The sequence below is a fragment of the Myxocyprinus asiaticus genome, chromosome 4 (assembly GCF_019703515.2).
Source record: "Myxocyprinus asiaticus isolate MX2 ecotype Aquarium Trade chromosome 4, UBuf_Myxa_2, whole genome shotgun sequence".
NCBI lineage: Eukaryota > Metazoa > Chordata > Actinopteri > Cypriniformes > Catostomidae > Myxocyprinus > Myxocyprinus asiaticus.
In genome coordinates, this window is record NC_059347.1 from 18700460 (window position 1) to 18715382 (window position 14923).

Consider the following 14923-nt stretch of genomic DNA (forward strand, 5'->3'; position numbering starts at 1 on the left):
TGAAGTGTACTGTAGTGCAGTGTAGTGTGTGCATGTGGTGTACTGTAGTGAAGTGTGTGTGTGTGTAGTGTTGTGTAGTGTGTTTTTGTGTGTGTGTGTGTGTGTGTGTGTGTGGTATGTTGTAGTGTAGTGTGTGTCTGTGTGTGTGTGGTGTGCTGTAGTGTAGTGTGTGTCTGTGTGTGTGTGGTGTGCTGTAGTGTAGTGTGTGTGTGTGTGTGTGTGTGGTGTACTGTAGTGTAGTTTGTTTGTGTGTAGTGTACTGTAGTGAAGTGTGTGGAATAGTGTAATGTGTGTGTGTGTGTGTGTGTGGTGTGCTGTAGTGTAGTGTATATATATACTAATAAATACTAATAAAACAAGCTGGAAAAATAGACATTTATTTATTTTAATATCTTATATACTGTATGTATAGCTGGTGCAACCGGCCCCTGTAGTGCAGTGTGTGTGTGTAGTGTACTGTAGTGTGTATGTGTGTAGTGTACTGTAGTGTAGTGTAGTGTAGGTGTGTGTGTGTGTGTGTGTGTGTGTGTGTGTGTGTGTGTGTGTGTGTGTGTGTGTGGAATAGTGTAATGTAGTGTGTTTGTAGTGTTGTGTATTGTATTTTGTGTGTGTGTTTGTGTGTGTGGTGTAGTGTGTGTCTGTGTGTGTGTGTGTGCGTGTGTGTTTGTGGTGTACTGTAGTGTAGTTTGTTTGTGTGTAGTGTACTGTAGTGTAGTGTAGTGTGTGTGTGGGTCTGTGGTGAACTGTTGTGTGTGTGTGTGTGTGTGTGTGTGTGTGTGTGTGTTTAGTGTAGTGTTGTGTGTAGTGTAGTGTTGTTTGTGTAGCGTGTGTGTGTGTGTGTGTGTAGTGTACTCTAGTGTAGTGTACTGTAATGTAGTGTACTCTAGTGTAGTGTGTGTGTAGTGTACTGTAGTGTAGTGTGTGTGTGTGTGTGTGCTCTAATGTAGTGTACTGTAATGTAGTGTACTCTAATGTAGTGTGTGTGTGTGTGTATGTATAGTGTAGTGCAGTGTAGTGTAGTGTAGTGTGTGTGTGTTTGTATGTAGTGTAGTGTACTGTGTGTGTGTGTGTAGTGTACTGTAGCATAGTGTGTGTGTGTGTGCGTGTTTGTGTATAGTGTAGTGCAGTGTAGTGTGTGTGTGTGTGTGTAGTGTAGTGTGTGTGTGTGTGTGTGTGTGTATAGTGTAGTGCAGTGCAGTGTAGTGTGTGTGTGTGTGTATAGTGTAGTGCAGTGTAGTGTAGTGTAGTGTGTGTGTGTGTGTGTGTGTGTGTGTAGTGTACTGTAGTGTAGTGTGTGTGTGTGTGTGTGTAGTGTACTGTAGTGTAGTGTGTGTGTGTGTGTGTGTGTGTGGTGTGCTGTAGTGTAGTGTGTGTAGTGTAGTGTTGTGTGTGTGTGTGTGTGTGGTGTGCTGTAGTGTAGTTTGTTTGTGTGTAGTGTACTGTAGTGTGTATGAGTGTAGTGTTGTGTGTGTGTGGTGTCGTGTGTGTGTGGTGTGTTGTAGTGTAGTGTGTGTGTGTGTGTGTGTGTGTGTGTGTGGTGTACTGTAGTGAAGTGTGTGTGGAATAGTGTAATGTAGTGTATGTGTGTGTAGTGTGCTGTTGATACAATAGAGGGCATTGTCAGGAAACAGGGCTTCTTTAAAAGTGTAGAACCGTGTGTGTGTGTGTGTGTGTGTGTGTGTGTTTGTATGTGTAGTGTAGGTGGGTGGTGTACTGTAGTGTGTGTTTGTGTAGTGTACTGTTGTGTGTGTAGTTTGTGTGTGTGTGTGTGTGTGTGTGTGTGTGTGTGTGGTGTACTGTAGTGTGTGTGTAGTTTGTGTGTGTGTGTGTGTGTGTGTGTGTGTGTGTGTGTGTGTGGTGTAGTGTGTGTGTGGTGTGGTGTACTGTAGTGTAGTGTGTGTGTGTGTGTGGTGTACTGTAGTGAAGTGTGTGGAATAGTGTAATGTAGTGTGTGTGTGTGTGTGTGTAGTGTTGTGTAGTGTGTTTTTGTGTGTGTAGTGTAGTGAGTGTGTGGTGTAGTGTAATGTGTGTGTGTGGTGTGCTGTAGTGTAGTTTGTTTGTGTGTAGTGTACTGTAGTGTAGTGTAGTGTAGTGTGTGTGTGTGGTGTAGTGTAGTGTGTAGCGTTTTGTGTGTGTGTAGTGTAGTGTACTGTGTGTGTGTGTGTGTGTGTGTGTGGTGTACTGTTGTAGTGTGTGTGAAGTGTAGCGTAGTGTGTCGTGTGTGTGTAATGTACTGTAGTGTAGTGTGTAATGTACTGTAGTGTAGTGTGTGTGTGTGAAGTGCAGTGTAGTTTGTGTGTAGTGTACTGTAGTGTAGTGTACTGTAGTGTGTGTGTTTGTGTGTGTGTAGTGTAGTGTACTGTAGTGTGTGTGTATCGTAGTGTAGTGTAGTGTGTGTGACGGGATGTGTGTGTAGTGTGTGTGCGTGTAGTGTGTGTGTGGTGTGTTGTAGTGTAGCGTAGTATGTGTGTATAGTGTAGTGTAGTGTGTTTTTGTGTGTGTAGTGTAGTGTGTGTGTGTGTGGTGTACTGTAGTTTAGTTTGTGTGAAGTGTACTGTAGTGTAGTGTAGAGTGTGTGAAGTGTAGTGTGTGTGTGGTGTGTTGTAGTGTAGCGTAGTATGTGTGTATAGTGTAGTGTAGTGTGTGTGTGTGTGTGTGTGTGGTGTGTGTGTGTGTGTGTGGTGTAGTGTAGTGTGTGCATGTGGTGTACTGTAGTGAAGTGTGTGTGTGTGGAATAGTGTAATGTAGTGTGTGTGTAGTGTTGTGTAGTATGTTTTTGTGTGTGTGTGTGTGTGTGTGTGTGTGTGGTGTAGTGTGTGTCTGTGTGTTTGTGGTGTGCTGTAGTGTAGTGTGTGTGTGTGTGTGTGTGTGGGTAGTGTACTGTAGTGTGTGTAGTGTGTGTGTTTGTGTGCGTGTGTGTAGTGTAGTGTTGTGTGTGTGTGTGTGTGTGTGGTGTGTTGTAGTGTAGTGTGTGGTGTGCTGTAGTGTGTGTGTGTTTGTGTGTGTGTGTAGTGTTGTGTAGTGTGTTTTTGTGTGTAGTGTAGTGTGTGTGTGTGTGTGTGTGTGTGTGTGTGTGTGTGTGTGTGGTGTACTGTAGTGTGTGTTTGTGTAGTGTACTGTAGTGTGTGTGTGTAATGTAGTGTTGTGTGTGTGGTGTGCTGTAGTGTAGTGTGTATAAATTACTAATAATACTAATAAAACAAGCTGGAAAAATAGACATTTATTTATTTTAATATCTTATATACTGTACGTATAGCTGGTGCAACCAGCCCCTGTAGTGCGGTGTGTGTGTGTAGTGTACTGTAGTGTGTGTTTGTGTGTAGTGTACTGTAGTGGTGTGTTGTGTGTGTGTGTGTGTGTGGTGTAGTGTAGTGTGTGTGTGTGGAATAGTGTAATGTAGTGTGTGTGTAGTGTTGTGTATTTGTGTGTGTGTGTGTGTGTGTGGGTGGTGTAATGTGTGTGTGTGTGTGTGTGTGTGTGTGTGTGTGTGTGTGTGGTGTACTGTAGTGTAGTTTGTTTGTGTGTAGTGTACTGTAGTGTAGTGTAGTGTGTGTGTGTGTGGGTGGGTGGTGAACTGTTGTGTGTGTGTGTGTTTAGTGTAGTGTTGTGTGTAGTGTAGTGTTGTTTGTGTAGTGTGTGTGTGTGTGTGTGTGTGTAGTGTACTCTAGTGTAGTGTACTGTAATGTAGTGTACTCTAGTGTAGTGTGTGTAGTGTACTGTAGTGTAGTGTGTGGTGTACTGTAATGTAGTGTACTCTAGTGTAGTGTGTGTGTGTGTGTATGTGTGCGTGTATAGTGTAGTGTAGTGTGTGTGTGTGTGTATGTAGTGTAGTGTACTGTATGTGTGTGTGTGTGTGTGTGGTGTACTGTAGTGTAGTGTGTGTGTGTGTGTGTGTGTAGTGTAGTGTACTGTAGTGTGTGTGTGTGTGTGTATAGTGTAGTGCAGTGTAGTGCAGTGTGTGTGTGTGTGTATAGTGTAGTGCAGTTCAGTGTAGTGTGTGTGTGTGTGTAGTGTACTGTAGTGTAGTGTGTGTGTGTGTGTGTATAGTGTAGTGCAGTGTAGTGTAGTGTGTGTGTGTGTGTGTGTGTGTGTGTGTAGTGTACTGTACTGTAGTGTGTGTGTGTGTGTGTATAGTGTAGTGCAGTGTAGTGTAGTGTGTGTGTGTGTGTATAGTGTAGTGCCGTGTAGTGTAGTGTAGTGTGTGTGTGTGTGTGTATGTAGTGTAGTGCAGTGTGTGTGTGTGTGTGTGTGTGTGTGTGTATAGTGTAGTGCAGTGTGTGTGTGTGTGTGTGTGTGTGTGTGTGTATAGTGTAGTGCAGTTCAGTGTAGTGTGTGTGTGTGTAGTGTACTGTAGTGTAGTGTGTGTGTGTGTGTGTGTGTATAGTGTAGTGCAGTGTAGTGTAGTGTAGTGTGTGGTGTGCTGTAGTGTGTGTGTGTTTGTGTGTGTGTGTAGTGTTGTGTAGTGTGTTTTTGTGTGTAGTGTAGTGTGTGTGTGTGTGTGTGTGTGTGTGTGTGTGTGGTGTACTGTAGTGTGTGTTTGTGTAGTGTACTGTAGTGTGTGTGTGTGTAATGTAGTGTTGTGTGTGTGGTGTGCTGTAGTGTAGTGTGTATAAATTACTAATAAATACTAATAAAACAAGCTGGAAAAATAGACATTTATTTATTTTAATATCTTATATACTGTACGTATAGCTGGTGCAACCGGCCCCTGTAGTGCGGTGTGTGTGTGTAGTGTACTGTAGTGGTGTGTTGTGTGTGTGTGTGTGTGTGTGGAATAGTGTAATGTAATGTGTGTGTGTGTGTGTGTGTGTGTGTGTGTGGTGTAGTGTGTGTATGTGTGTGTGTGTGTGTGTGTGTGTGTGTGTGTTTGTGGTGTACTGTAGTGTAGTTTGTTTGTGTGTAGTGTACTGTAGTGTAGTGTAGTGTGGGTGTGTGGGTGGGTGGTGAACTGTTGTGTGTGTGTTTAGTGTAGTGTTGTGTGTAGTGTAGTGTTGTTTGTGTAGTGTGTGTGTGTGTGTGTAGTGTACTCTAGTGTGGTGTACTGTAATGTAGTGTACTCTATGTAGTGTGTATAGTGTAGTGCGGTGCAGTGTAGTGTAGTGTGTGTGTGTCTGTGTATATTGTAGTGCAGTGTAATGTAGTGTGTATGTGTGTGTGTAGTGTACTGTAGTGTGTGTGTATAGTGTAGTGCCGTGTAGTGCAGTGTGTGTGTGTGTGTGTGTGTGTGTATAGTGTAGTGCAGTTCAGTGTAGTGTGTGTGTGTGTGTGTATAGTGTACTGTAGTGTAGTGTGTGTGTGTGTGTGTATAGTGTAGTGTAGTGTAGTGTAGTGTAGTGTACTGTGTGTGTGTGTGTGTGTGTATAGTGTAGTGCAGTGTAGTGTACTGTAGTGTGTGTGTGTGTGTGTGTGTAGTGCAGTGTAGTGTAGTGTGTATGTGTGTGTGTATTTTGTAGTGCAGTGTGTGTGTGTGAGTGTAGTGTAGTGTGTGTATGTGTGTATAGTGTAGTGCAGTGTAATGTAGTGTGTGTGTGTGTGTGTGTATAGTGTAGTGCGGTGCAGTGTAGTGTAGTGTGTGTGTGTCTGTGTATAGTGTAGTGCAGTGTAGTGTAGTGTAGTGTAGTGTGTGTGTGTGTATAGTGTAGTACAGTGTAGTGCAGTGTAGTGTAGTGTGTGTGTGTGTGTATAGTGTAGTGCAGTGTAGTGCAGTGTAAGGTAGTGTGTGTGTGTGTGTGTGTATAGTGTAGTACAGTGTAGTGCAGTGTAGTGTGTGTATAGTGTAGTACAGTGTGGTGTAGTGTGTGTGTGTATAGTGTAGTGTGTGTGTGTATAGTGTAGTGCAGTGTAGTGTAGTGTGTGTGTATAGTGCAGTGTAGTGTGTGTGTATAGTGTAGTACAGTGTAGTGCAGTGTGTGTGTGTGTGTATAGTGTAGTACAGTGTAGTGCAGTGTGTGTGTGTGTATAGTGTAGTGCAGTGTAGTGTAGTGTGTGTGTGTGTATAGTGTAGTACAGTGTAGTGCAGTGTGTGTGTGTGTGTGTTTGTGTGTGTATAGTGTAGTACAGTGTAGTGTAGTGTGTGTGTGTGTGTGTGTGTATAGTGTAGTGCAGTGTAGTGTAGTGTAGTGTGTGTGTGTATATATAGTGTAGTGCAGTGTAGTGTGTGTGCTATTGCTTCAGTGGAGGTCACTGCTTTCACTGTTTTCATTCACAGCGCTCTTAGAGGAAGAAAGCGGCCGGACGTCTCACACACATCGAGAACCAACCCAAACCTGCAAAAACCACTTGAGCTTTTAATTTAGGTAAAGGCTACACACATCACAGCAGAATATTCACCACTCTGCTCTCATACACGTTCGATACTAACGAATGTCACGGTTTTGAACGCTTTCCGGGGCTCATTTTGAGAGTAGCTGTTAGCTTTAGCATCTCTTGGTTTGGTTCAACCCGAGGTCAGCTAACGCTAACTAGCCTACTCAATGCTCAACATTTACACATTTTTCCGCTGAAAAGTGACACGGAAACGCCAGTACTGCTGAGCTAAGCGTTAAAACATTAATTTGGTGTGAAGGTAATTTGGTGTGGTGTTTGATATCGCTGTATAACCCTTGATATGAGTGTGTGATTATATGATTAGTTAGTCATGGCTCTGGCTGATTGTTGTGCTGCAGTCAGTGTTCCTGCAGCTTTAGCTCAGTGTCATGTTACTCTTCCTATATTCCTTTCAGTTTACATTGCTATCGTGTTTGCGGGCAAATTGTACATTATTATAATTCCTAAACTGATCCCTTTGTCTTGATCTCAGTTGTTGAGGAAAAGGAAAATGTGTCTTTGTAGACAGTAGTAGGCAGTCAGCTGATAGGTGTCAGTTGGTTGGATATGTTGATTTTCTTATTAATGATTAAGAATTATTGTTATGCTTTTTAGTTAATGTGTCTTTTTATGCATTTCAGAGGAACAAAATGACGACTGCACCTTATAACTATTCCTATATTTTCAAATATATCATTATTGGTAAGTGAGCATATTAAACATATATAAGATGTTAATATAGTACCCGTTGGATTTGCTTTGTTTTGGTTTTAATTTGCTCAAATGTTTGTCATATTTTTCCTTGTATGATTGTTTGGTGTCTTCATAGGTGACATGGGGGTTGGAAAGTCGTGTTTACTTCACCAGTTCACAGAAAAGAAATGTAAGTACCAAGTGTGCTTATAAATACACTAAAACAAGCAAGGATCCATTAAAACCCCTTAAACTTTATTACCTAGAGGTAATGTGGCACAAATATTAATATGAATAAAAAAAGTCATCCACTTAGCAAACAGACAAGTCATATATCAAAAGATATATAGTGATGAAGCTCTCATTCTCAGGAATGTTTTCTGAAAAATGAGACCAATTTTTTTGCAATTAACATCTGTGCTTCTGGTGGCACACGGCAATACACTATACATAACTGCTTTTAATTTCGTCTCGTTTTAGTTATGGCTGACTGTCCTCATACAATTGGTGTTGAGTTTGGCACACGGATAATGGAAGTGAGCGGGCAGAAGGTGAAGCTTCAGATTTGGGATACAGCAGGGCAGGAGAGATTCCGAGCCGTCACGCGCAGCTACTACAGAGGAGCCGCCGGGGCCCTTATGGTGTATGACATCACCAGGTAGACCAGTACGGTGTTGTTGTTCTCATTTGATGCCAAGGTTCTTGTTTGCTGCTTTTGATCTGTTATAATGTCATTTTAATATATTACAGTGCTCCAATAAGGGTGTAGTGTCTTGCTTTATCTTATTTTAAATGTGGTATCATTGTGATTCATATCGTTCTTATTAACAGGCGAAGCACATACAACCACCTCAGCAGCTGGTTGACTGATGCCAGGAATCTCACCAACCCCAATACTGTAAGATTGTTAGCTTCAGCAAGAGAAAGTAGACATTTTAAATGATAGTGGCATAAAAAAAAATCTTTAAATTTAAAGGAATATTCCAGGTTGAATACAAGTTAAGCTCAATTGACAGCATTTGTGACATAATGTTGATTACCATGAATATAATTTGAACTTGAAACATGAAGTTACAGTGAGGCACTTACAATGGAAGTGAATGGGGCAATTTTTGGAGGGTTTAAAGTAGGGCTGGTTGATACAAACAGTGTTATCGGATATCAGCGATGTCTTACAAAGATTCCGATGTCGATTGCGACACTCATTGACAGACAATGATCGACAATATCGGGAAATGGCAAAACCATGGATCTGGGAAGCCAGCAAATATAATAAACAGTAGCCCAGGGTGTGAATCTTGCAAACGCCACCCACAAAATGCGAAGAGGCTGAATCGTATTTCATGCATGAGTAATTTTGCTTATGTACCCGGAGCAGGCGGGCGACATCTTGGAGTGACACATGACAAGAAATGCTGTTAGTCACAAAGACACGTGCTTGAAGAAATACACTTTATTATATTTTTAAGAACAGACAAAAGAAAAGCCGTCATTGCTCGTGTCTGATTCTCTGTTTGTTCAGAGGCGTGCAACACAAGCTTGTCTCGTGGAACAAGTGCATGTAAAGAGTTTTTTTTTTTTTTTCTCTGTTTCATTCGTCTGAAAACTGTTTTCAAGAATAATGTCGTCTATGAGAATGCTGCAAATGATCTCCGATCATCTCAGGAGGTGCTGTGAGTTTAGTTCGCTTTATTTCCACACGGTTAGCATGCATTGTGAACGCAACTGCAGGTTCAGTAATAATATCTTTGTATTAAAGAAACAAAGACGAAAGTGATTAAATCATAAAATAATAAAAGACACGTTCACCTTGAACCTAAAATTGAGTTCTGTTTTATTTTCTTCAGGCACCATTAACTGTATTACCAAAAAAACAGAATACAAACATAAATTCAATAAGAGCACACATTTGGCAGCATTATTTTGGGAACACAAGGGAATTTATTAGGCTTTATTATTATGATTATTATTATCTTTACATTTATAATTGTCTTTAGTTCTTAATCTGTAAGCTATTAGTAATATTCCACCTGTTGTTGACAGATGCTTGTGTGATGGCAAATGGAGTCGTTGGAGACAGTAAATGTTTAAATAAGGTGGTTAAATAAGATTTTTTGATAACTATATTTTATTGCTTTTTTCATTTAGTTTAAAGTGCAATTTGAATTTAGAAATGTCTTTTTGTTTATGTTTTTCGTGTTTCAATAAATGAATTACATTTTTAAAGCAAAATCAATAAAGCAAAAACAAATCACCAACCTTCAGCAGGGGGGCTGACGATGTAATTGGATATCGACATATTTTTTTTAAGACGATTATCGATAAAATCATTTTTACATATCGCCCAGCCCTAATTCCGATTCAGTAGCTTTCAATTCAGTCATCGATGATGATTCGATTCATATGGGTATATTTAAGTTATAATTGTCCACTTTGCTTACATATGAAAGAAATTCTCTCCCAGCTTATGCTGTAAATAATACTGAAAACCTAAACTTAATATATTATGAAAAATTTAATTTAATAATTATATTTTATTATTGTTCATAATTTTGGTCTTATTTTAGCTTTTCAAAAATGAACAAAATATATTATATTGCATATATTATATTTTGTTACATGTTTATTGCTTACATGCATAATTTGTACTATTACAAGTATTTACTTTGATTTGTCGAACGTGCTAAAAACTGGTACTGTCCCTTTTAAGAAAACCAGCAGTTCTGTAAGGAGTGTCTGTAGGTGAGCGCATATGAACAAAAGCAGACTGGAATGGCTTTACATCATCCATGCTTTGCGTGATTAGAGTTAAATATTTTTTTTTTGTTATTTTTCATCCACAACTGACTGTAAAGAACAGAAAGGGTATTAAAAGAGACATTATTCAATGACAAATGGATTGCGTGGATCTCGTCTTTGGAGACACACACGGAACGAGTCAAACCAAACTTTTACTGTCAACATGGTGCTGAACTTCTTCCCCACTCCTCAATCATTGGTGAGTGAAGTCTTAAAATTTTCCAGCCAGTTGCCAAATATATAAATTTTTAGTTGCATAGTGTGAAATTTGGTTGCAAATGCAAGTGATTTCATCTCATTTTAGTAGAGGGTTGTGCATAGAGTAAAAGGTCGATCTTGGGATTTAAGAATCGATATCGTTCAAATGAAGATCGCGATGCATCAGATAATCAATATTTTTACCCAGTCCTAGTTTAAAGGCAGAAATGTGAAGCTTATCATTGTATAAAAGCACTTTAATTCTTCTATTAAAATTTGTTATTACTTTATTAAATTTGTTTGAGGGTTTACAGCATTACGTTGTCATGGCAACGAAGTTGTAAAAATTGTGTATAACTTTACACAGACAAGGTAAGTAAGGGATTTAATCATACTAAAATCATGTTAACATGCATATTGTTTTGGTCTTGTGGCTATAATTTTGAAAAAGTGAGTATTTTAATGCTTACAGGTTGACCCCATTCACTTCCATTGCACAGTTGAAGTCAGAAGTTTACATACACTTTACATTAATATTAGCAAACTATAGTTCTGGCAAGTCATTTAGGACGTACTTTGTGCATGACATGAGAAATCTTTCCAACAATTGTTTACAGACAGATTGTTTCACTTTTAATTGACTATATCACAATTCCAGTAGGTCAGAAGTTTACATACACTAAATTAACTGTGCCTTTAAGCAGCTTGGAAAATTCCAGAAAATTATGTCAAGCCTTTAGACAATTAGCTTATTAGCTTCTGATAGTCTAATTGGAGTCATTTGGAGGTGTACCTGTGGATATATTTTAAGGCCTACCTTTAAACTCAGTGCCTCTTTGTTTGACATCATGGGAAAATCAAAAGAAATCAGCCAAGACCTCAGAAAAAGATTTTTGGACCTCCACAAGCCTGGTTCATCCTTGGGAGCAATTTCCAAATGCCTGAAGGTACCACGTTCATCTGTACAAACAATAGTACGCAAGTATAAACACCATGGGACCACGCAGCCATCATACCGCTCAGGAAAGAGAAGCATTCTGTCTCCTAGAGGTGATCATAGTTTGGTGCGAAAAGAGCAAATCAATCCCAGAACAACAGCAAAGGACCTTGTGAAGATGCTGAAGGAAACAGGTAGACAAGTATCTATATCCACAGTAAAATGAGTCCTATATCGACATAACCTGAAAGGCTGCTCAGCATGGAAGAAGCCACTGCTCCAAAACCACCATAAAAAAAGCCAGACTACAGTTTGCAAGTGCACTTGGGGACAAAAATCTTACTTTTTGGAGAAATGTCCTCTGATCTGATGAAACAAAAATGTAATTCTTTGGCCATAATGACCATCGTTATGTTTGGAGGAAAAAGGGTGAGGCTTGCAAGCCGAAGAACACCATCCCAACCGTGAAGCTTGGGTGTGGCAGCATCATGTTGTGGGGGTGCGTTGCTGCAGGAGGTACAGGTGCACTTCACAAAATAGATGGCATCATGAGGAAGGAAAATTATGTGGATACATTGAAGCAACATCTCAAGACATCAGCCAGGAAGTTAAAGCTCGGTCACAAATGGGTCTTCCAAATGGATAATAGCCCCAAGCATACCTCCAAAGTTGTGGCAAAATGGCTTAAGGACAACAAAGTCAAGGTACTGGAGTGGCCATCACAAAGCCCTGACCTCAATCCGATAGAAAATTTGTGGGCAGAACTGAAAAAGCATGTGCGAGCAAGGAGGCCTACAAACCTGACTCGGTTACAGCAGTTCTGTCTGGAGGAATGGGCCAAAATTCCAGCAACTTATTGTGAGAAGCTTGTGGAAGGCTACCCAAAATGTTTTGACCCAAGTACAAACAATTTAAAGGCAATGCTACCAAATAATAACAAAGTGTATGTAAACTTCTGACCCACTGGGAGTGTGATGAAATAAATAAAAGCTGAAATAAATCATTCTCTCTACTATTATTCTGACATTTCACATTCTTAAAATAAAGTATTGATCCTAACTGACCTAAGACAGGGAATGATTTCTACGATTAAATGTCAGGAATTGTGAAAAACTGAGTTTAAATGTATTTGGCTAAGGTGTATGTAAACTTCTGACTTCATCTGTAAGTGCCTCACTGTAACCATTTTTGCTTTCTTTAAAGAAAATAAATTTTTGCGGTAAACAACATTACAAATGCTGTCGATTGAGCTTTACTTTTATTGAGCCCCAAATATTCGTTTAAGTAAATAGTGTCAGAATTTCAAACATAGATTATCTGCAGATGTGGTTGAGTCTACTGTATGTAAGATGATCTCAAACTTTCCTCAGGTGATCATTCTAATCGGTAACAAAGCAGACCTAGAAGCCCAACGAGATGTCACATATGAAGAGGCCAAGCAGTTTGCTGAAGAAAATGGTAAGATGTTTTGGACGTTGGTTAAAAGGAAAGCAAAAATGGATGTTGGAACATTAAAAACCATCTATTAAGGGCATCTATTGTCATTTCCTGAACCGCTCTTTGATTATTATTGGCAAGACCAAAATTATGGAGTGGTCAACAGTTGAATCTTGTTGTTTTGTGGATATCAGTACAAGGCGAATGAAAATATGGGAAACATTAACTGTAGAAAATTCCAAACTCAACATCATATCTTCAATCTTTTGAAACAGGTTTGTTATTCCTCGAGGCAAGTGCAAAAACGTAAGTGGTTTTTTCAACCTGTCTCATGACAAGTCATAATAATTAGTACGAGATGGCAAAATCGTATAGTATGAGTTTGCTCTTACAATAACGTACAACTTTTGCTCTCATAGGAAAAATATACAAAGTGTTGGATAGGAGGTTACCAAAAATCTGATGCCGGTTTTGTATTGATTTGAACTGCTGTTTGTTAATTGGTCGGTCTGTATGGGAACACGTATCTTTTTGTTCGAGCCCAGTCGTAGATATCTTACGATTTTCCCATCTCTTATGAGTCATTACGAGTTGCTATAAGACTTGTTTTTCAGTCTGTCTGTAATATTCCCTGCACAACATTTTAGTACTCTTTAGCATTTTTGCATATGTCCATCCAACAGAGGTGAGAATGTGGAGGATGCATTCCTTGAAGCAGCAAAGAAGATCTACCAGAACATTCAGGATGGCAGTCTGGATCTAAATGCGGCAGAGTCGGGGGTCCAGCACAAGCCTACTGCCCCTCAGGGTGGGCGCCTCAGCAGTGATGCACAGCCCCAGAAAAAGGGTTGTTGTACGTAACATTGTTTTGTTTAAAAAAATCTAAAACTGAAATATTGGATTCTGTTTTAAATTAGATTTTTTGCAGTTTCACATCAAATCACCAAATATTTATCCCTGTTTGTTCCTATTCAGGAAATAGTATACATGTACTATACAACATTACTATTGTTTTGAAAGAAATTCAATGGAAGGTCCATTGTAAAAATCAGATATTACTTAGGTTGATTCTGGCACAGTTATTTTAACTTAGTAATTGTTATAGTAATGTATTGAAAAGGACAGGACATATTTTAAGTCCTGGAGAATGTTTTTGCACTTTGCAGTTTTGATTTGGCTTTCTGAGGACCTGGAGCTTGTGTGGTATTACTGAGGTCTTAAAGGGATAGTTCACCAAAAAAGGAAAATTCTCATCATTTACTCACCCTCGTGTTGTCCCAGATGTGCATGACTTTCTTCTGCAGAACATAAATTAAGATTTTTAGAAGAGTATCTCCGGTCTGTTGCTTCCACAAAATGCAAGTCAAAACGGTCCAAAAAGCACATAAAGGCATCATAAAAGTAATCCATATGACTTAAGTCCTTTTTTTTACTATTAAACATATCGCTTCAGAAAAAAATGGATTGAACCACTGGAGTCTTATGAATTACTTCTGTATGGCTTTATTAGCTTTTTTTGAGCTTCAAAGTTCTGGCCACCATTCACTTGCATTGTATGGACCAAAAAAGCTGAAATATTCTTCTAAAAATCTTCATTTGTGTTCTGCAGAAAAAGAAAGACACATCTGGGATGGAATGAGGGTGAGGAAATTATGAGAGAATATTCATTTTTGGGTGAACTATCCCTTTAAGTCAGTCCTACTACAGGGTTTAAGATCCCTTTTGGTCTGTTCTTAAGCATCCATAAATATTTCAAAATCAAGTTTCTATCAATTCAGTGATAGTTTAAGAAACAGACCTGTTCAGGGACCATGTACCAAACATCCAGGCCCTGCAAACCCTCATCATATCGAGATATTCATGTTTTACATTGATAATTTCAGTTGCCTTATGATTTGATTTTGTTCACTCTGATGTGCTGCTCATTTTATTCTTACTCCTTGTAGCTTTTATCAAACAAAGGAATTCTAGCAATTCACTTGTAATAAATTGCAATAGAGAAATTTGCCTTTTTTTGAACACCTTGAAAGCATTCCATTAAATATATTTCCAAACACTGATCATAATATGCTCTGTGCTGGGTTTCTTTATAGGTTTAAACATTACGCATGACAAGACTGCTTTTAATAGGCATCATGTTATTTGCCCAGTGTAATTTAAGAATATGTAATGCAAACCCAACCACAGCATGACGAACATGATTGTGGGAAAACTCTGCCCAGATCCATTTAATAGGTCATCAACAAAAACTAAAAATGGGCTGATGTAACAACCAGCAATTGTTTCTTTTTCCATAGACGTTCATCTGCAACAAACTGGTTAAAAAAGGCAAAAAAAGCACTCCAAATATTTTTTCTATTACATTTCTGTATTATGGTAGATTGTAAACTGAAAATCCATGTTTTAATTTGCTCCTACTGTCTTGCTTTTTTCACATCTATAAACAGCAAAAACTAACCTGATCTTGAACTCAAGTATGCCTTCTATAAGTGACATTTGTTTGTAATTATGTTAATAAAGATATTACTGTAGACTGTTTTTGTCCACATACAA

The 14923-nt window shown here is 39.1% G+C and overlaps 1 protein-coding gene across 1 annotated transcript; it reads left to right on the forward strand.

Annotated features, from left to right (window-relative positions):
- Positions 1–6050: 6050 nt before the first annotated feature.
- Positions 6051–14906, forward strand: LOC127440214 (ras-related protein Rab-14-like). Its single transcript, XM_051696684.1, has 8 exons — positions 6051–6296; positions 6948–7008; positions 7136–7189; positions 7480–7657; positions 7831–7897; positions 12304–12391; positions 12646–12676; positions 13054–14906. The coding sequence occupies exons 2-8, from the start codon at positions 6957–6959 to the stop codon at positions 13229–13231; spliced, it is 648 nt and encodes a 215-aa protein (XP_051552644.1). The 5' UTR covers positions 6051–6296; positions 6948–6956; the 3' UTR covers positions 13232–14906.
- Positions 14907–14923: the final 17 nt, after the last annotated feature.